Genomic DNA, 20,442 nt, shown 5'->3' with positions numbered 1-20,442 from the left:
TACTGTTTTTACCGTTTTGGTAAAAAAAATTAATTCCGAAAACGGTAAAATTACCGTTTTCGGAAATATTTTGAATAGTGTACCGTTTTGGTAAATAATTTCAAAACCTCTACCGTTTTGGTAAATTATTCCTGTCCTCCATCATCAGGTGTTGGTTACCCGACCCCCTAAGTTACTGGATACACACTCATTGTAAGCTTCTCCGTTCTAAGAATTACTGAACCCCAGGTGATACACTTGTAACGTTTTCTAATGTGAAAATTCTCGTGTTTATGGGTATTTACTAAGATAATTCGTTACTTTCACAAATAGAGAAACTTTTTAGTATGGTAAAGAAATAAGTCACTAGTTATGCATTGGTACAAGCTGTTTATAGTCTCGTTCACTTGTTTAGACATCTGATTCTTTATTAAAGCTTCATTTTTCTTGTAATCTTCCATTTCTTGGATGAAGAATTAATTATTTTTCAGAGGAAAATGCTGAAATGACACAGGGTATTTACTGTGATTCTCACAAGTCTGACGTGGGATGTGCACATAACCATAGATGTGTTTCCTCATGATACGAGTAAAAATCATCTACGGTTATGTACGCATCTCCACGTCCTCATTGTGAAAATCGCAGTAAATACTGTGTCACCCCAGCACAACTCTTTTTCAAAGTGGTTCCATTTAATTGTTTGGTTCCCTTCATTGATGGTTAAGTTTCCATGTGACTACCTCCACTAATTGATGAATTTACCCTTTCAATAGTTCCATTAAGATCTCAATCTGTTGCTTTCTAGATTGGATGACTCTTTTTCACCAATCAGTTTCACTTGCACACTGTAGATAGGGTAATACCATCATTCTTGTAGGCACATTCATTACCATCAACGTCAAAGCCAAGTCCCAAAAATATCAAACAGGTGAATGATTCCTATTCTTAAAATTATTATTATGATGAATTTTTTTTAATCGAGGTATTAAAAAGTTATTATTATCATTACAAGTCTCCAAATTCCCAATGTAAAAGTGATAACATTCGCTTATGTTACAATAAGAGGGATAACAATGTTCTTCCAAATTGGTTCCAGTTTCTACTTCGAAGACTACATTACACCACTAGTTTCTCAAGCAAATACTCTCATTAAGGATACATGTGTGACAAAGTAGTACATACCAGCATGTTTTTTATTTGTTAACTTCTATATGGGGCTTTAGAGGTACTCTTAAGGATGAGAAGAGGAGTCCAATAATAAAACTAGGGGTTGTGGGAATTACTCAGGAGAGGAGAAATCATGGGAATGGGGGAAACTTAGGAAATGCGGGAAGCTTAGGCAATGGAGGGAAAATTTTAACAGGTGGAATGGGTTTGAGCTTGGGCAAAGGTGGAAGAGTTTTTTTTAAAAGGGATCTTAGGTTTGGGTGGAAGCTTAGGCAAAGGAGGGAGAGGGATCTTAGGTATGGGTGGAAGCTTAGGCAAATGAGGAAGTTTAGGGATGGGTAGAATTGGCTTTTTATAAAACGAGGATGATGCTTCTTGTAGATAGGTGGCTTTTTAAATTTTGGGATAGGTGGTTTCTTGAATATTGGGATTGGTGATAGGAGTGGCTTTTTGTACACTGGCAGAGGAGGAAACCCTAATTGATGAGCAAAAATTTTCAAGGGTGGTAAGTGAAGCTTGGGTAAAGTTTTGTACCCTGGCTGATTTTCAGGAACCTTAGGTAGATGGGGTTGCTTGTAATAAGTTGATAAGAAGGCTGATGTGCATGTGATGGGTGAGAATGAGAGTTTTCTGTCTGGGCCAAATGTATATTTTTCCTTGTCCTTGGACTTGAAGATAATCTTTGAGGTATCTAGACCGTTGTTGGTTGGACAAGGTATGCTTGATGCACTTCGGAGGAGTGCAGAGCATTCCTCCTTCAACTGTCTGTCATCCTTAACAATGTCACCGGGAAGGATTACTATAAATTTTCCTTCTTCGTCAAGCTTGCTGACTCCTCTTGTCTTGAACTTTTCATCTGCAACCTTGCAAGATATGATGACATGAATCCCTGCACGAAATAACGAAACAATATTCATAGATTGTCTCTCTAACAAGCTAATAGTCTATAGATGCAAATTTGATCAACCAAATAAGGAATACTATGCACAGTGATCTTAACGAGCTCTAAAAATTGGGTCAAGCTTGGGCTCACTATAAAGCCCGAGTAGTTCAAGTAAATATAGGCATGAAATGATTGGGCAGGTCTTCTAGTAAGGCCCATCACACTGAAACCCATATTCACCCACCATCTTCCTCGCTTCTTTGTCCTTTCTCAAATGAAAAGTAGAAGGATGATTAAAGGATGGAAAATGCATGAATGACACAAACGGAGACACAAAGGTGACAAAAATGATGTAGTGGCATGTACATAACTGTAGATGCTTTTTACTTGTATCTCGCGGAAATGTGCGTGACCCCACATCATTTTGTCACCTTTGTGTCTCCATTTGTGTCACCCCAGCACGACTCTTAAAGGATACTGGTCCTTTGTCCACCCACAAAAATTCTTTGATGGTGGTGAGGATCACGGGGTTGGGCTTGAATCGGTGCAATAAGGCGATACCAATTGTAACCGTTCATTGTAGCTCCATGGTCCAAATCCATGAAATGACCGCACATTTTTATACCAAAAAGACACCAAGCAAGGATTTTTTTTTTTTTTGGTTGCTTTCATGCATTTATCCTAGACTTGGTTTGGAACTGAGTGGAATGGAGTTACAATCAGAGTTGCAGATCAAGTTGTTAGAGGTAAGCTTGGAATTACCTCTAAAATTATTATTATTTGGTAAGCTGGGCTCAACAAAGAGTGCCATTTCTACTTATAGGAAGACTAATTACATACTTGCACTGGTTCTATTAACAATGTACCTGAAAAAGTCTGGCTACTCTTAATATTGTTCTGTTCACAGGCAGAACATTCTCTAATGCCAACAACCTCAACGTACTTATCGTCACAGTAACCGAAGCCCACGATCAACAGTAAAGTCACCTAGAAGCCTAAAAGAGCCCTCGTGCCAAAGGGAAGATCCCCGCATTGAAAAACCAAATGTTTCCCAAGTGATAAGAAATGGAGAAAGATAAAGAGAAAGTAAGCTTAGAATTTAATTTATCTTATTTCTTTGATCCAAGTTTTTAGTTCCTTAGGCCTTATTATATAAAGAGGTTAGAGAGGAATAAAAGCAGTAGCCAAAATAATCTTTAAAGTCTTAGAAATGATTAGGTACCATGTGGACGGTGAGTGTGTGAGGGACAAGCAAGGCTCACCGATTTTTCTGTTGTGAGGACATTTCTTCATTGAATGAGGCCCAATTACAAGCCACCATCTTTCGGTCCTCCTATGTCCTTAGAATAGAAGTGGTGATGTAGTAGAGGAAGACATAAAGAGCAACTCATGAGGTCCAATGTAAATCTGACATTTGATTTCAACGAAAAGCCCATGAAACCCCTCTTCCATATTAGGAGGCCATCAACCTTGAACTTCAAAAATCATTTTGATTCTTATTATTTTGTCACTTTTGGAGGGCTATTTGATTGCATATTTATCATGTTAAATAAATACTTTTATGACAGGTATAAGATCAACTATGTTTTATAGAATTGAATGTTGTATAGTCAAGAAACGTCTTGTTAAATTGAACAGCTTGGATAAATGAAATAACTAAGATAAATTAGAAATGAAACCATTCGAGAAAGTGTATGAATAATAGGTGATATTATACTAAAAAATTTGATAGAGATGATTTAGTTACTTCAACGATGGTCAATTATATTAGAAGAAATGTAAAATTTTGAAATTCTAAAAGAGTAGGAGAAAAATCCAAAAGAACATGGATAAAGATAGTTAAAAACAAATACAAAAGACACTTTCAATAATAGAAAGAATGGTTCTTGATCAAACCAATACACAATTTTTGAGATAAGTCTTAATTGATGTTGATGATAACGACTAAATTTCTTTTAACGATCTTCCTTTCTTAACCCAACTTACCAATTAACCCAACTAGTTTGTGAAAGTTTCTACTTGTGTGGAACTATATATTCAATTTTACTAAAATCAAGCCTTAGATTAGTTCATTTGTATTTATATATATATATATATATATATTCTCACTCAACTCAAATCACATCTTTTTTGGGTTCTCCTCTCTTTCTTATAAATTAGATTAAAGTCTATTTTCTAATTTGGGTGGTAACTAATACATTCAAAAATCCAAAAAACGCCCAAATCTAATAACTAGCAATCATCAAAATTCAACATTTCATGGGGAGACAATCCATAATTAAACTTTGAGGAGCATTGCCTTATCTTTGCCATATCCTATGCAATTGATCCAATAATTGACAGTATCTTGAATTATTGAGATAAAATTTCACTCGTATCTTCACAAATTGTACTCTTTGAACAAATCTCATACCCACTAATGTGACTAACTTTGTTTTAAATTCTAAACCAAACTATTTACACATTTATTATATCGATAGAGTTTTTCTGGTAACCATTGATGGCTCTCTTATTTTCAACAACAAAGCATCGGCATACCATGGTTTTCTCTATCAGTCGATCTGTCATAGAGTCAATGGTTCATAATGAAAATGACAATGATAGACAATATAATTTAGAATAGAAACTAATGATACATTTTGTTGCCCATAAATTTGGGAAGGTACATGAGATGATGGTAAGAAATAGGCTTATTTTGCAAATCTAGAGCTCTCAGTATTATTGATTTAAAATTCAAATAAACATCCAATTTTGTTACGTTTCTTTGTGAAATAATAATCAACAAATTTGATTTTGAATCACGAAACTTCAATTTTAATTAAATTTTCTTTTAAATTGCAAGGATCCTACCTGGTAAAAACGAACGAATGGTTACCCCATCCATCATCATCAAGGCCCATTGAAGCCTTTGTACTTACTCCTCACTTAGGAGGGCACTTTCACAGGAATGGTATCTAACCATTGAAAGAATTTGAGTGCAGATCCACAGAACAAGAGATGTATACAATGAAACAAACGTCAAGAAATACAAGATTTACATGGTTCAACAATTTCTTGATGTCACGGATTATGATGATGAGATCCTTTTCACTATATCCATGAAAATTAAGGGTGCAATTCGGTTCAGTTTGTTGCTAAATCGGAACCAAACCAACATAAGTCGGTTCCACTAAATAAGAACCATAATCGAAATGCCAATAGAACCGAACCAACCCAAACCAAACTAAGGTCAGTTTTGTTCGATTCAATTCCATGAGTTGCCAATATCCTATAAACTTAGTTGGAAATGGCATATTTGTAATAATAATAAAAATTATATCATAAATCATTAATCCATTCATTAAAAAATTATTAATATATTCATAAAGAAGTCATTAATTTATATCTTAATTTCTAAAATAATCCATACAACTGAATAAATTTATTTATTTATTTATTTTATAAAGTTCAATTCTATACAGGCCTTGAACAGGATCTGAACCAAATTGATCGGTTCTTCATTTTATAAACCCAGAACTAAATCACAACTTGTTTCAAATTGAACCAAACCAACCCAAAACTATTGGTTTGATAGGACCAAATTGCACCCCTAGTGAAAATAAGGTTGCAATCTCACTCTCTCTCATAAACCTAAAAAATGCTCCCTCATACATAGAAGCCATAATCCAAGTTAGTTATGAATTTGCATTGTTATATAGTCCGTTCTTCCAATATTACTATCAATACGTTTTTCCTAGATTGCCTAGTAAACACCTTTTGCTCAGAATTTAAGTTTGGTTGCTGGTAATGGCCCATCTCAGTAACACATGTAAAATTTACCACACATGGTATACCAATGTGGAAAATAAATCACAAAATTCATTGAATTTCATTTGCTTTAGGATTGTTCATTCCTGTGTCAGGAACTATTCGAATTCCCACAACATATAGATAAATAAATAAAAGTATCACATAAAATTTCACTTGAGACCTTCACATATTGTACTTTCATGTATGATTTGACTTGAATAGCCATTTTTGTAAAGTGGGATGTTTAACATATAAGTAAATAAATAAATAATTACTCTTTCATCTAAAAATTAGACACCAATAATCATTTAAGATCGGAAAATCATTCTGCATAATCGATCACGCGGCCCCATGATTGAATATGTTGATCACTTAAGTCATAAAATAAATAGGAAAATTCAATAAAAAAGAAATCAAATATCCCCAATATTATGTAAATAAAAAATAAAAAAAGATAATCACAGTAATAAAATATTATCAAAAATTATAAAATATTAGGGAGAGACGGACAAGGGAAGGTTTTGAGAAATAGAAACTAAAATAATAAATATAAATGGGAGTAAAGAAAGGCAAGCATCAGAGTCATGGAAGATAAACAACATCGCTGGCTTAGAAAGCGAGCTTCTTTTGTTCAAAGTAAATTTCGTCACTGCTTGCCATCCGATCCCCTACTTTGCACATAAGATTTAAAAAATTAACACACACACACACACACACACACAGAGGATAACGAAGCGCTTTAGATCCTGAGGAAGAGAAATTATGTAAGTCTAGGAGTATATAAACAAACAAATTAGGGTTTGTTTGCAATGCCGTACACTCGTGATACTTAGGTTGATTCGTGAGATGGGATGTGGTATTCCGATTCGACTCGGATGACTTGGAACAATGATCTACACCGCCCAATTGATTTTTCTTTGTGATTCGGATGCCTTTTGACTCGGTCAAAATGGATTCAAAATAGACCGTTCTTTGGGAAAACTTTAGGGAAAATTATTTAATGGTCCATGGAGGAAGGTTTTCTTTCTAAATAGTCCTTGATTTTTAGGGATTTGCTAAATAGTCTATTCAGTAAATCCCTCTTTTCTAATTAGTAGTTAATCTCACTCTAGACATTTCTTACAATTGAAATGTTGAAATTGTCCTAACTATTCAAACTCACCATTTTTGTCTAAAAAGATTGGATTTTCGATATCCTGATTGAGTTTGTGAAGACTCCATTCCGATGAAAAAAAAGAAGAAACCATTTTCAAGCATTTTGAAAATGTATATACAAAACTAAGATTTTCAATTGTGTTACTTTGTTTTTTAATAAAAATAGATTAAGTATGATTCTTTTGGTTGGAAGTCATACACAATCGTTATGTCAAGTTTTAAGTAGATCTTTCCATGTATTTTAGTTTGGAAAAACTACACACACAAAAAGAAAAAAAGAAAAAAGAAAAAAAGAAAGACAAGTGGATTTTAATGTCGAGGTTGACAATTTTTATTTTTAAGCTCAATATTTTATTATCAAATTTGAATAGTTAGGGCAATTTCTATTGGAAATCTAATCTTTTTGGATGAAAATAGTGAGTTTGAATGATTAGAACAATTTTGATATCTCAATCGTGAGAAATGTTTAGAGTGAGGTTCACGATTTGATTTGAAAAGAGAGATTTACTAAATGAACTATTTAACTTACCCCTAAAAGTCAAGGACTAATTAGAAAGAAAATCTTTCATCAAGGATCACTAAGCAATTTTAACAAAATTTTGTGTAAAACACTATGGATCCCAAGTGCCGAAATAATTTTTTCACCTCATAATGCTATTTTCTCACAATTACCTTCTCATCCCCACAACTAAAAGTCATTATTTTAAAACTTAAAAGCTCAATGAGTTGAGTAGAATCAGATCAGAGAGACAAATAAAATTTATATTTTTTGTTCACAAAATTATTATATACAGCTGAATTACTTGCTCAAGTTTATGATTAATGAGTTGGTTTGAACTTTTTTCCCAAGTTAACATGATCAATTTATTCCCTCGCATTTTGGGGTTGAATCACCTTGAGATGATTTTTTTCCAACTCAGAGAGATTAATGCATGAGCATCTAAGGTAAACCAAAGCCAAGTGGGCCCACTAGTAGGCTTAGCTTGAGTTTTAATTAATTTGGAATATCAGTTTGATTTGTCTTTTTTATATTTTTGAAATATTGTACGTTTTATGTTAATTTTATAGATAGTATAGAAGAAATCATGTAAGGAAGGGGATTCTTATTTGTACAAATGGTACTTCGAGCTTGGAACGAGCATGAAGAAATTAACGATACTTCTTTATCTTTTGAGTTTTTCTGCCGGATCGGTCGCTCAAGATCTTTGGTCTCTACCCGGACCCGATGAAAAAAATTGGATCACTTCTTATGGATTCGTTGAGAATGATTCTGATCTAGTTCCTGGCCTATTATAAATAGAAGGCATTCTGATTGGATCTTCATGGATAGAAAAAGACTTTAGTCAATTTGATAATGATCGAGAGACATTGCCTCTTCGGTTCGAACTAAAGAATCCCTTAGATATGATGCAAATTGGATTTTGTTCCATTGTTGATCAGAGATTCTATATGAAAAATACGAATCGAAATTTGAAGAAGGAGAAGGATGAGGAGCCCTCGACCTGCAACAAATAGAGGAGGATTTATTTAATCACATAGTCTAGCTCCTAGACTATGGTGTCCTTGTGGTAATCTATTTGATTGTATTGAAAGATCCAATGAATTGGGATTTCCCTATTGGGCCAAGTCATTTTGGGGCAAATGAATCATCCAATGAATTGGGATTTCCCTATTGGGCCAAGTCGTTCATCATAAAAAAGGATGAACTTCAAGTGAATGATTCGAAGTTCTTGCAGAGTGAAACCATGTAGTACCAGACACGAGATGGGAATAACACTATTTTTAAATAAGCCAATTCATCTAGGACCTTGTAGATCCATTATTTTTTCTATTCAAAGGTCAATCCTTTGTCTCTATGTTTTCACGTTGAGAATTCTACATATATTTTCACATAAAGAAGTCTTCGCAGATCAAGAGATGTCAAAGAGGCTTCTTACTTCCCAAACAGATCCTCTACTTTTATACATAAATGCTGGTTCATCAAGATTTATACTAATAGACTTTTTAAAAATAGTATAATTAATAAGTAATAAAGAGTTAGAATGCTAAGGTTGTAATAATATTAATATTAATACTTTACTGTAAACCTTTGCAATTAGATTTTCCGACTTTTCTCCAAAAGTTATTAGATTGTGAAGTTTTTTCTAGGGTCTCTTCTCAGAAACACATTCTTGTTCCAATTTGGATTATTATTATTTTCTTATTCAGAATTCGTGAAACATTTGGCTCAAAACAACCACAATAGCTTTGTGCTTGTCAATTATATCAAAACCTCAGTCATTAGGAAATTTCTTGTCAAATTATTTTTTGTGCTTATTAGTTGATTTTTACAATGAAAAAAAAAAAAAAAACCTATGTTAAATTCCTATTTAAATAAAGAATAATGATTTTCTAACTAGAAAGTTTTCACTCAGCTGATGTGAACCATAGATCTGTTTCCTCAATATACAAAAATACATAAAGATGTGCATTATGTATCCCAACACATCAGCCGAGTATTACCGAGTGAGACTTTCTAGTTAGTATAATAAAATCTAGAAAAGGAATTTAACTTATTTGACCTCATCTTCGACTCCTTTGAAAAATAGATTCCATGTTCAACTTCTCTTATCTTGTTCTTTAGGTTGAAAGTTTGAAGAAGATAATCTTGAGGCCGAAGATAAAGTTATTCAGATCATTTTATTAATTTATAAGAGAATACCACGATCAAGGAGGATGTCTAAATTTTGACGGAAAAGGACGTGAATGGGAAAAAAGTTGACACCTATGCCACCAAATACTTTGAAGATTGAATTATACTTTAAAAAATAATAATAATAATAAGAAAGTACTGTGACCTAATGGATTTGGAACAGCTGAAACGTAAGTGATGCTCGACAATGCCACCTGGTTTTGTAATTTGATTAGACAGCTTCACGGATCATCGATTGTTAATACAGGCGCCCAATGCTTAATCATAGTTTGAGAAAAGAAAGAAAAACCAGTTCTTCCATTTTGTATCTTCAACTAAACTAAACGCCATGAATGAACGGAATATATTTTACACAAAATAGCTTGTTTGGTCCTATGGATATGTGACACACAAATATTTGTGTCAAATTTACCTTTCTTTCCCCTCTTGGGTACACTTGCTGTAAGGGGCGGAGCCAGGATTTTCTTTTAGTGGGGGGCAAACTTATAGTTAACCGGAGAGGGAGGGGGCAAAAATTGGAGGAAGATGAGGGAGTGAGGGCAACAGGGTCAAACAGGGCATGTCAGTAGTTCAAAATGCAGGGGTATCTTAAATTTAAGCATAAATTCAAGGGTATCTAAAATGTCCAAAAAAAATGTTTGAATGGGGGCAATTGCCCCCAATGTCTCCTTACTAGCTCCGCCCCTGCCTGTTATTCCCTGTGTAAGACGACAAATATATATTTTTCTTTTCTATTCGTGAATGATGAGGGGCTTGGACCATCAAAGTGATGCACTTTTTTTGCTTCGGGCTGAAGATTATCTCCCTTTATATCCAATCTGCAAGTTGAGATCATATTTAAAATACCTTACAGCTTTGACAGAGAATATATTGGCAACAAAAGTTTGCTAAAAAAACATATCCAAACTGGGCCCAACATCTGCAATTTGACATTAGGACACAAAAACAAAGAACGTACTGTCAACGGTAACCACGGAAAGAAGAAGAAAAAACACCACCACCACCATGTCAGCCCAAAATATAATAATCAAATGCCATGACCTCGAGCTTCTTTTCTTCTTTGAGAATAATACTCAGCAGCAACAACACAAACTACGAATTCCACTTATACAAGTGTGATATGTACAAGATCCATCATTCAATGGTACACAGAATCAACGAATATAAGTAGGCGAACCGCACATGTTCCCTAACAAAAAGCATTTTAGGTATCCCAGACAACCAAATTAAAACAAATAAGAAAAATAAATAAAATTCCATATATTCAAAATCCAATTTCAAATGCAGAAATAATTCTACTATTTTTTTTTCACTCCATGGAATAGTTAAGCCACATTTGGAATTTGAGAAAATGAAAATTTCATGCAAGAGTAACCAAGATCCCTGGGATTTTTGGAAATACAATAGTAGTAGCAACCACAACATTAACAACCACCACCATAATGATTGCAAAAATAATAACTTAGATCCATGATATAATAAGAGAGATTATATTGCCACATCAACTTTTGTAATGCTACCCCAATTCATATATATGAAAATCACGAAAGAATTTGCAAAATTGGTGTGGCAATATACGCTTTCTAAAAAAAAGTAGCTACCTTTCTGTGTTTACTTGTAGCTGTAAAAAATCCAACTCCATCTGAAAAGGCCAAATGCCATTTCTAAAATTAATAGATAATAAGTCCGAAAACAAATCTAGTTGAGGTTCCACTCAATTTGAACATTGAGACATGAAGGCTTTACCGGCAGTAATAACCCCCAGTCCCTTATTTTTCTTAGCTGTGGAACTAGCTGTTGTGATATGGGAATGAAATTAAAAGACAATAACTCAGTTATGGTTCCAAATATGAAAGGAAAACTGCCACAACAAATAAAGTGATGCAGACTGCAAAGATAGTAATTCCTAGTTAATAAAGATTCCTGAATTAACCATGACAGAATTCAAATTATACTTGAGGTAAGAACAGCCTAACTCCTCAAGTGCAGTGCAGCCCACAGTTGTTCAAACAATGTCGGCATCTAAGTCACTTAAAAGGAGATTTGTCTCCTTGGCCAACTTAGGGTATACTTGAACTTGTACTGGTCCACATCGCTGGACCAGGGACATGTAGACCAATACAAGGGGGTATCGTATATCAGTTCCCTTCAATCAACCAAGGATTGTTTCATATTAGAAAATCACAAGAAGGCAGCCAGAATCCACACAAGGAAATTTTTGGTCAGCAACATCTCCCCATATTTCAATAGAGGACAATTTGTTGAACTTTCTAACAACTAAAAGTTGTGTTATGCTTTCTCCCAAACTTTTGAGGCTTGGCCAAAGGTATTGGTCATTCATAAAAGTTACAATCCATAAATTGAAACCAAAATAGTTTTGAATTTTTATTAGATAAATGTTCTGAATTTCAAAAAATAGTATAATTTCAATAATGTTTTCGAATCTTATGTAGAAAGATAGCTTTTGTACTAAGAACCTTACATTTTTCACAAAAAACTATGAGGGTAACATCACAGCCTCTTTGAATATCATACATATTGCAAAAGGAGCGTATCAACTCTGACAGCAAATTGCTGAAGAACTTGCATTCACCACACTGGTTTCGATAAAAAAAAAGTTACGAACATATGACACCAAATGAATATTACAAGACTAAACCAACATGAGAAAGTAAAACGGGCAGCAAAGAAGTTGCCAATTTCATATTTAATGGTCAGTATTTTTTTTAATATGAGAAATTAACCATCCAAATAACTCATCTAAACAAAGAACAAATAATGAGCAAAGTATACCATCGAACTGACGATTACTTTAATTCTTGTTACATACCTTAAATTTTGACAAGAGATCTATACGATCATATAAGTTCAGAAACCTTAACCACCCACTCATTTCTAACCTCATCTATTTCTTGTTTGTTGTATTGGGTTTTACAACCATCGAACTGTTCAAGATATAGAAAATGATAAGTTAATTGACGTAATAATCTAATTGAAATATAAAACAGTATAATTAAAAAGCATATAAGGCATACAAAGTACTAACCAAATCTATGATCGATTTATTTCTCTCGTCTTTGATTATCTCCTTCATAAATCTCATGACATAAAAGCCACAAGCAACACTATCTTTTTGTTTTGGGACTTTAACAGATCTCCAAACAAAGTCTTGACCCCAAGTTCTCCCAGCATCTTTTAGAATTTTAAATACCCTTCAAAAAAGAAAGTTGATTATTATAAACTATACAAATCGATTCTATATTTTAAAAATCTAAAAACCTAAAAACATACTCTGTCATCAACTTCTTAATGTCTGGACGGATTTCTTTTCTAATCGAATCAAGAGTATAGATTGTCCTTGCCATTAATGAGATCACTACAAGGATCCAATGAAACCTACATTTGAATTAGTGAAAAAAAAATTAAACAATGTACAATATATGAAAATAAATTGTAAATGGAAAAAAGGAATCGATAATTAATATATTTACCCTATGTTTAATGGAATAAGAATCCACTTATAGTCAGGAGTTCTGTTTATAACATGTGCTATATATTCGGGCGCCCCCATCTTTTTATAAAATTTTTCATTGACTTGAGATGGATTAACCAAAACAAACAAGTCTTCAATGCCTTTTATCACCATATCATCATATAGTTTGCTGAAAAACAAGATAAAAAAAAAAAAGGAAAAGTAAGAAAATCCACCATTAGTAAGGACAAACACCAAAAAGTTAATATTATTAAAGAACTAATTAACAACCAACGCACCCTGTATATACGGTGATGCATGTACTTGACAAGGGTGCGTAATCAACTACCTGACAAATATCTTCCATAGACAGATGGAATTCAAAAGGATCACCAGAGCATAGTGATAATTCGATCTCAAATTCCTTATTTCGTTCCCAAAGTCTTTTCATATCGTCGCCAAAACGGGCAACGAAGATATCCGCCTCTGGTAATTTTTGCACCTAACATGGTAACTAATTAATTAAGTGTTACTTGAACAAAATAAGAACAAATACAACTCCAGGGTTTTTTTGCATGTTACCTCTTCCTCGAAAACTGTTAGAACAAGGCTTCTAGGCCAAGCAACAATGGACCCGATTGCATCTTGCACAGTTGTCATCTCGTCCTCTATTGGGAAAGGGAGAAGGGCATTTGCTTGTACAACAACTTGTACTGATACACAAACATTGCCCTCCTCCAATGTTCTGCTATGGATGGTTTGATTGGGCTGACTTTCAAAACACAATCCTCGAGCAACAATGTTACTCGAAAAACCCAACGCCATTCGACATGGCTTGCCCTACAAAAGGAAAGTTATGAGATTAAAACTAATGAATAACCTCACATTTATTAGCTAGTTGCTGGCTGTGGTATAGACACGCACATTTTCCATTTTAGGGGTGGGATCCGCAGGTGGCATATCATTGCTAGGAAATGATGGAGATAAATTGATTGACGATCTCTTCGATCTACTATTATTGTCACTAACCTATACAAGAACAAACAATGTGTATTAATTAATGTAGTTACATAAATATTGGTCGTACTCCGATATAAGGTACATGCATACCGGGATGTTATCATCAAGATACGATCCCATCTCTGGTTCCTTAAATCCTTGACCTCCCATTGAATCGAGTCTATCTCGTAGTTGACAAACTAATTCCACTGTAGAACCCAATCGTGATTTCATACCCCCAATTTCCACCTCAAGATTAGCCACATATTGAGTTGATCCTCTTCTTGGGGTATTAAAGAATGCAGACGGGGTGACAAAATGGCCTACCCCTCTTACACGCCCAGGATGTTCAGGTGTCTCTAAAGCTTGAGACAGTATGTCATTATTTGCAATGTTGCTTAAGCTTCCATCCTCGGCAGCTTTTAGCAATTCATCCTACACAAAAAATTAAAGAAATAATATTAAATTAATACCGAGCATTAATTTTATGCTATTGATGCACATAGACTACCTACCATTTTATCTGCCTTTTCTTTAGTGGCAGAGTTAACATATTGTCCATCTTTATCTTGACGTGCCTTCTTCCAAAGAAGGCACCTGTCAATCTTTCCTTCATGTGGAATTTCACCGTTTTGTTTCTGTTACCAAGAAATAAACAGAAATCATTAACATGTTATATTCATCTTATAACTAGTTATAAGTAAATGAATATATTAAACTACTTCAAAGAATAAGTATCTACCAATTCTTCAGTCAACCCAGCATATCCTTTTCTACTTATTCTATGGGTGTAAATATTTTTTGATTGACTCTTCTTCGAAGCCTGTCTCATTGCCTGAAATTCTTCAGTCAGTCTGGATTTTACAAACTCCTCCCAAACTGATTGCTCTATGAAGTTGTAGATCTCTGGAGGTTTCTGGAGAACTTTAAGCTCATCGATGAATGGAATGACATGTTCTGTGGTCAGAACTGATTTGAAATATCTCCACTTCACTCCAATATCACTGATGACTTTCTTTTTAGATTTTAAATCTACCTCGTAATTTTCCTATAAAAATACATCATGATAGTTATTTAAATAATCATTTTGACATATTATTAAAAGTAATGAGATTCTTGATTTACCTGTACTATTGTCCAAAGTTTTTCTTTCAACTCTTTAGATACCTTGTGCCAGTTTGAAATATTGATTGGCACCATATTGCGTGCCACAACCCCAAGATAGTTTGCGAGCGAAGACGCTACATCCCCTATGGGTTGTCCTAGGGTGTTGTAATCCACTCTCTTCTTTTCTTTTCCAATGATTTTAGATAGCTTCGTGGACCCCCTAGTACGTTTCTTATTGCTGCTAGGGACATCTGAATGAGACCGCTTACTAGCATCACCATCATGTTGATCCATTACTGCAAAGAATTAATAACATTATCAAATTAGTGTTTAGAGTAAACAATTTTTTATAAACAAAAACACATCATTAGATACAAAAGAATAATTCTGGATATTACTTTATTAAAAAAAATTGAAATCTCTCCAAAAGTGAGCTATGGAGACGAATAATTCAGATCTGCTGTTCAGAATTTTATCAAAAATTTAACAAAATAATAGTTCAGTATAGTATGGAGATGAGTCAAGACCTGATTTTTTATGAAGAAGATTTTCTTACCACGGATGCCATTTCATTAAATGGGTCATTTTCTTATCAACATATCAATGTTTAGTTCTTATCATCAAAAGAAAGTTCTCACAGTCCTTTCCAATTAGTGTACTGTTGGTCAATTTGGAAAGTACAACAACAAACTCCTAACTTGTGTGTGTTGGGATCACATATTTATGATCCCTTCACAGTTTGTGCAAATATCAATTGCTTGAAGCTAACATGCCAAGATAAGGATATGGGCATGGACATTGGTATGAAAAAACAATGATAAAAAATCTTATTTCCCCCAAGTCCAGGAGATGGATGAGGATACATTTATCTTCTCCAACGCACTGGTACCTTGCTTTGAGTTCTAGTTTTCTAAGCTACAATAATATTTTTTTATGAAAGAAAATCAAGCCAAATTTAATAAAATTGCTAGGTTTTTTACAGTAAGAAAGATCAGTTACAATGTACTATTTATATATTTACTGACAATAAAAAGAAAAAATTCCAAAGATTTAATAAAATAACTAACTGGTACAATCGGAAATCTGCAATTGCTACCCAACTCTCTGTCATGGCTCATTTTCTTTTCTTCTTTGTTTATCCCAGGCATACACAAGCATCATTATGGGTAATTGGGTATAATTTTCTTGTACAAAACAGTCTACACTTTTTTAGAGCGAGAACTCAGTTCCACAATAATTTACCACATCAATTTGAAAAAAATGTGTTTAGAATGGAATTACCTTTAACTTGTGATTCTACCATCAACTTGAAGACAGGGGCAGCAACAATTGCCCCTTCTTGAGGAAGTGTGGTATCACTACAAATATGTTCTGGCTGTGGAAAGAATGGTAAAATATCTTTAATACAACAGCGGAGCCAAACAAGCTTAGGACAACGACACTAAGTGGAACCAAACAACCTTAAGATAATAATAATAGAACAAGACCATGACATTCTTGATCAAACTTGTAGTGCTCAGATCTTATGGAATAATTTATGTCATAACTCTGTGAGTAAATAATTCTTCTCTTGATAGGTAGAAGAAATTAATTCTCATGACCACACATGAGAATAATCTCACTTTCAGAGCAGCAGAATACAAAACTACAAAAATAATCTCACACTCAGATGATTGATTGACCAAGACTCGGGAAACAAAAATCCTTTTTAATATTGAATCAACTTGATAACCTGGAATACAAGGTTTCTAAAATAGAAACTCAACCTTGCATGTAATGGGCCCATAAAGCAAACTGACTTGATCATCTAAAAAATCCAGATTTGATTTAAACCATGAAGAACCGATTGGATCATCTTGAAAAAAATCTCAGATTTGATATAGACCATAACCTATTGCATCGTCTTTGAGAAAAAAAATTCAGATCCGATTTAACCAGAAAAACTGATTGCATTGTGAGTGTTCGGTATCCTTGTAGGCCCCTTCCTTTCCTTTTCAAGGTATGCTGGGTGGTTCCTAGTTTGGTGTAATCTTTGTTTCAGAGTTGGGACCCTTCCTTTTTCTCTGGGAGGAAGAATATCCTGTGGAAGTTTCTTCCTTTCACAGTTTGCTAGGGGTTGTGGTTGGAAAGGAATGAAAGAGTCTTCAAAGGGGCTGAGTCTTCCAGCCAAGAGTTACTGTTTAATGTTTTGGGTCTTTTAATTTTTTGGTGCAAGCTTTGTCAAGAGTTTTTAGGGCGCTTTTTTTTTAGGAATTTGTTTTCAGTTGGGATGCCTATTGAGTGAGTGAGGAGTTTTTTTTTGTGTTTTTTTTTCTTTTGGTTGGTCATCTGACTCATCTCGACTGCCTTTTGTAAGTTTTTTCCTTGTGGCAATAAATTTATACTTATCAAAAAAAAATTCAGATTCAATTTAAACCATGAAAAATCGACTTTATACATCCTAAATCTTCACAAACACGATCCAAGCAAAAAGAAAACCAAGAGACTTAGGTTTAAGAGTCGTTGTCCAGAATGAACCATGGCAACAAGGGTTAGGGTTTCCCATGTGTGAGCCAACGAGGAAGAAGAAGTAGACAACAAGGACTAGGGTTTTATGCTCGATTTGTGAGATTTATGAGTGTTAGAGTAGAGAGGAATTTGAGGAAGATAAGAGTAAAAGAGAGTTAGATTGAGGTTCTTATCTCAATCATGGTTTTATTGTAAAAAGTTGACATCCGTGAATCTAAAACTGATGTCTAAAGCTTTAACAATAGACATCATTTTTCATCATGGTTTTATTGTAAAAAGTTTTGACATCCGTGAATCTAAAACTGATGTCTAAAGGCTCCAACAATAGACATCAATTTTATGAAAATTGATGTCTATTGTTAAAGCTTTAGACATCAGTTTTACAAAAAATTATGCAATATTTCCCCACCATATCTTCCACACGAAAAAGCACTTTAGATGTCAACTTATCAAGAACCAATGTCTATTCTAGAAAAATAATTGATGTCTAAAGTCCTTTTTGTGGTATTGCCGAAGTGATTTCGGATTTTGCTTGAAGCCAAAGAAATTTCGGATTGAAAAAGATCTCAAGAGAAAACGTTGAATAAATTTCAAGGTGGTGGCATTGGATTTGATATTTTTCGTGATCAAGAAAAGTTGTAAGGTTTTTAATCTTTTGGTCAGATTGATTCTGAAAAGGTTGCAATATTTTTTCATTTTTTACTGGCCAAAAGGCACATGATTTTTCCTCCTTTTATAAGGAGGTTTTCCAAGTTAAAACTGGCGTGTACTCTCTTGATGCTTTTCTCTACAATTTCGTTTTGGCTTGAATCCACAGGTACACTAGTATCACCCGGAGGACGGGGGGAGTTTAAATATGTAAATAACTAAAATTTAAACTTACCAACTCACATCCTTGTTCCATTGCCTTCAATTCTTCGATCCTCTACAAAGAAAAAAGAAGAAACAGTCAAAACCCCAAACCTTCACTAATCAACAAAAACAAACCTTTACTTACCAAAAAAAAACCCCCAAACCTTCACAAACATGAAAAAAACAAATAAATAGAAGAGAGCACCAAATCAAACCCGTTTGTTCAAACATCAAAAAAGGACAACCCAGTAAGAGAATGAAGTAAAAGAGATGCTGCTACCTTATTTTTGGGAGGAGTTTTTCTTCTAGGGTTTGCAGGATTTGAGGTCTTGAGATTGCTCAAGCTGGATCTCTTGCCATGGGACGGATTCGAAATGATTGCAGATCGTTTTCTTTTAGCGCTTTTAGGTTTAAGGATAAGAGGATGTAGGCGGTGAAGGATTTCAGTCACCTCTAACTCATCATCATTGAAGTTGCCATTGAAGGAAGTGTTGCTGATAATACTCCTCTTCTGCTTCATTCTCTGCTTCTGAACTAGATTTAGTCGATTCTACTTGTTTACTTCTTTGCAAAATCAGAATAAGAGATGAACACCCTAAACGGAATAATAGATAGAGACTGATTTCAAAATGGAGAATGAAAACTTCATGAGAGATGGATTGGAGACTTGTTGGTTTCTTTGGCTCTCGAGAGGAAGAAAAAAAAAAAAAAAAAAGCCGCTCGCGAAGACCTAAAATCTCATAAACCAGACGAAAGATCAAAACCTTGCGCATACAAGCATACAACCGATACAAGCAAACAACAACGTAGATTAAGTAGGGCTGCAACTTGGGCGGGCCGAACCCGATGGGCTTAACCTGACCTTGGGTCAGGTTTGGGCACAGTTAATTAGGGTTTGGGTCCAGATCTGGGACAAAAAGTTTTGACCGGACCAAACCGGGCTGGGTTCGGGCATAGACATCAGTTTGTTCGATTTGTTCCAACCCAAACATAATCTGGTTATAATTTAAAAATAGCTTTAACTCTTTTTTTTTTTCTCTAACCCTATCAAAAGTGGTTTTACAAAAGATGGACAGTCCCTGATTCTTCTACTTGTAAACATAAGTTTTTGAAGTTTCGAAATAGGCTGTATGAGGATGATCTCCTCACCATAGAGATCATCTTCACAAAAAATCAGCCAATTGCAAAACTTTATAGAGATCATCCTCACAAAAATAATAATAATAATAATAATTTGCCCATTCCAAAAATTTTAACCCATGTGAGAATAAATATGTAAGGCAAATAGTAAGATGCCAAACATGAACCATTCTTTTTTATATACAACTTATCTTTATGTAAGTCATCATCATTACTAAATTATCTAATACTAATGAAGTATAAGCCAACCCGATCAACCTGGCGTGGGTGGGGTTTGGATTTGAGTGTTTCATGTCCAATGTTGAGCTGGGCACAAACACAAGTTGGTGTTTGTCAAGTGCGGGTTGATCCCCAACCCATCGAGTTGCAACCTCAGCTTAAATATCCATCCACCATTGCCCTGGGTCTGTGGGCCCAAACAGTACTTCCTTCGGCATAGAACATCAAACTGTGTTCAGCTATAGAAGAAATTTCAATGACATTTCAACTCCCATGAAACTCGGATTTTTTTTTATATACAGCCACTGAAGCTCGGTTGTTCACATTAGGGCTGTCAATGGATTGGGTCCAGATCAGATCAGGTCTGATTTGGTACCATTCCAATAAGAATCGAATCAGATCTAGGACCAATCTGATAAGTATCAGATCAAACACTTATCAAACCAGGTTTTTATCGGATCTCAATATTATGATCTAGAT

The 20,442-nt window shown here is 34.4% G+C and overlaps 2 protein-coding genes across 8 annotated transcripts; both read right to left on the bottom strand.

Moving 5' to 3' along the window:
• Positions 1 to 998: 998 nt before the first annotated feature.
• Positions 999 to 4,597, bottom strand: LOC147407509 (proline-rich protein 2-like). The gene is made up of 3 exons (XM_086432606.1): positions 4,568 to 4,597; positions 2,896 to 3,016; positions 999 to 2,035 (listed from the first exon to the last, which is right to left on the bottom strand). Exons 1-3 carry the CDS (start codon positions 4,595 to 4,597, stop codon positions 1,278 to 1,280), a joined length of 909 nt encoding a protein of 302 aa, XP_086288732.1. The 3' UTR covers positions 999 to 1,277.
• A 5,127-nt stretch (positions 4,598 to 9,724) lies between these two features.
• On the bottom strand, positions 9,725 to 19,368 carry LOC147407508 (uncharacterized). Of its 7 annotated transcripts, none has more exons than XM_086436126.1 (15): positions 18,884 to 19,365; positions 18,635 to 18,676; positions 16,525 to 16,618; positions 15,262 to 15,539; positions 14,879 to 15,184; positions 14,652 to 14,774; positions 14,248 to 14,571; positions 14,062 to 14,166; positions 13,720 to 13,977; positions 13,437 to 13,639; positions 13,157 to 13,327; positions 12,957 to 13,061; positions 12,712 to 12,877; positions 12,496 to 12,610; positions 9,725 to 10,483 (listed from the first exon to the last, which is right to left on the bottom strand). In XM_086436126.1, exons 1-14 carry the CDS (start codon positions 19,121 to 19,123, stop codon positions 12,524 to 12,526), a joined length of 2,502 nt encoding a protein of 833 aa, XP_086292252.1. In that variant the 5' UTR covers positions 19,124 to 19,365; the 3' UTR covers positions 9,725 to 10,483; positions 12,496 to 12,523. The 7 variants fall into 7 exon arrangements, with proteins under 7 accessions (XP_086292252.1, XP_086292251.1, XP_086292253.1 ...); XM_086436125.1 differs by lacking the exon at positions 9,725 to 10,483 and adding an exon at positions 10,505 to 10,854; XM_086436127.1 differs by lacking the exon at positions 9,725 to 10,483 and adding an exon at positions 11,466 to 12,262.
• Between the last annotated feature and the right edge of the window lie 1,074 nt (positions 19,369 to 20,442).

This window comes from Akebia trifoliata, chromosome 3, assembly GCF_017979445.1.
Source record: "Akebia trifoliata isolate Shusen 1 chromosome 3, ASM1797944v1, whole genome shotgun sequence".
NCBI lineage: Eukaryota > Viridiplantae > Streptophyta > Magnoliopsida > Ranunculales > Lardizabalaceae > Akebia > Akebia trifoliata.
The sequence above is the reverse complement of the archived record's forward strand: the minus strand, read 5'-3'. Positions and strand labels throughout refer to the sequence as shown.

Excerpts from the sequence above, each read along its gene's own strand:
- LOC147407508 (XM_086436126.1), bottom strand. The coding sequence starts at position 19,123 with ATGAAGCAGAAGAGGAGTATTATCAGCAACACTTCCTTCAATGGCAAC. Across the intron at positions 14,775-14,878 it reads CTGGGTTGACTGAAGAATTG|AAACAAAACGGTGAAATTCC; the intron begins GTAGATACTTAT and ends TCTTGGTAACAG. Across the intron at positions 12,878-12,956 it reads ATTAAGAAGTTGATGACAGA|GGTATTTAAAATTCTAAAAG; the intron begins GTATGTTTTTAG and ends TCTTTTTTGAAG.
- LOC147407509 (XM_086432606.1), bottom strand. The coding sequence starts at position 4,597 with ATGACAGATCGACTGATAGAGAAAACCATG. Across the intron at positions 3,017-4,567 it reads GACTGATAGAGAAAACCATG|GTGACTTTACTGTTGATCGT; the intron begins GTATGCCGATGC and ends TTAGGCTTCTAG. Across the intron at positions 2,036-2,895 it reads GAGTAGCCAGACTTTTTCAG|GGATTCATGTCATCATATCT; the intron begins GTACATTGTTAA and ends TATTTCGTGCAG.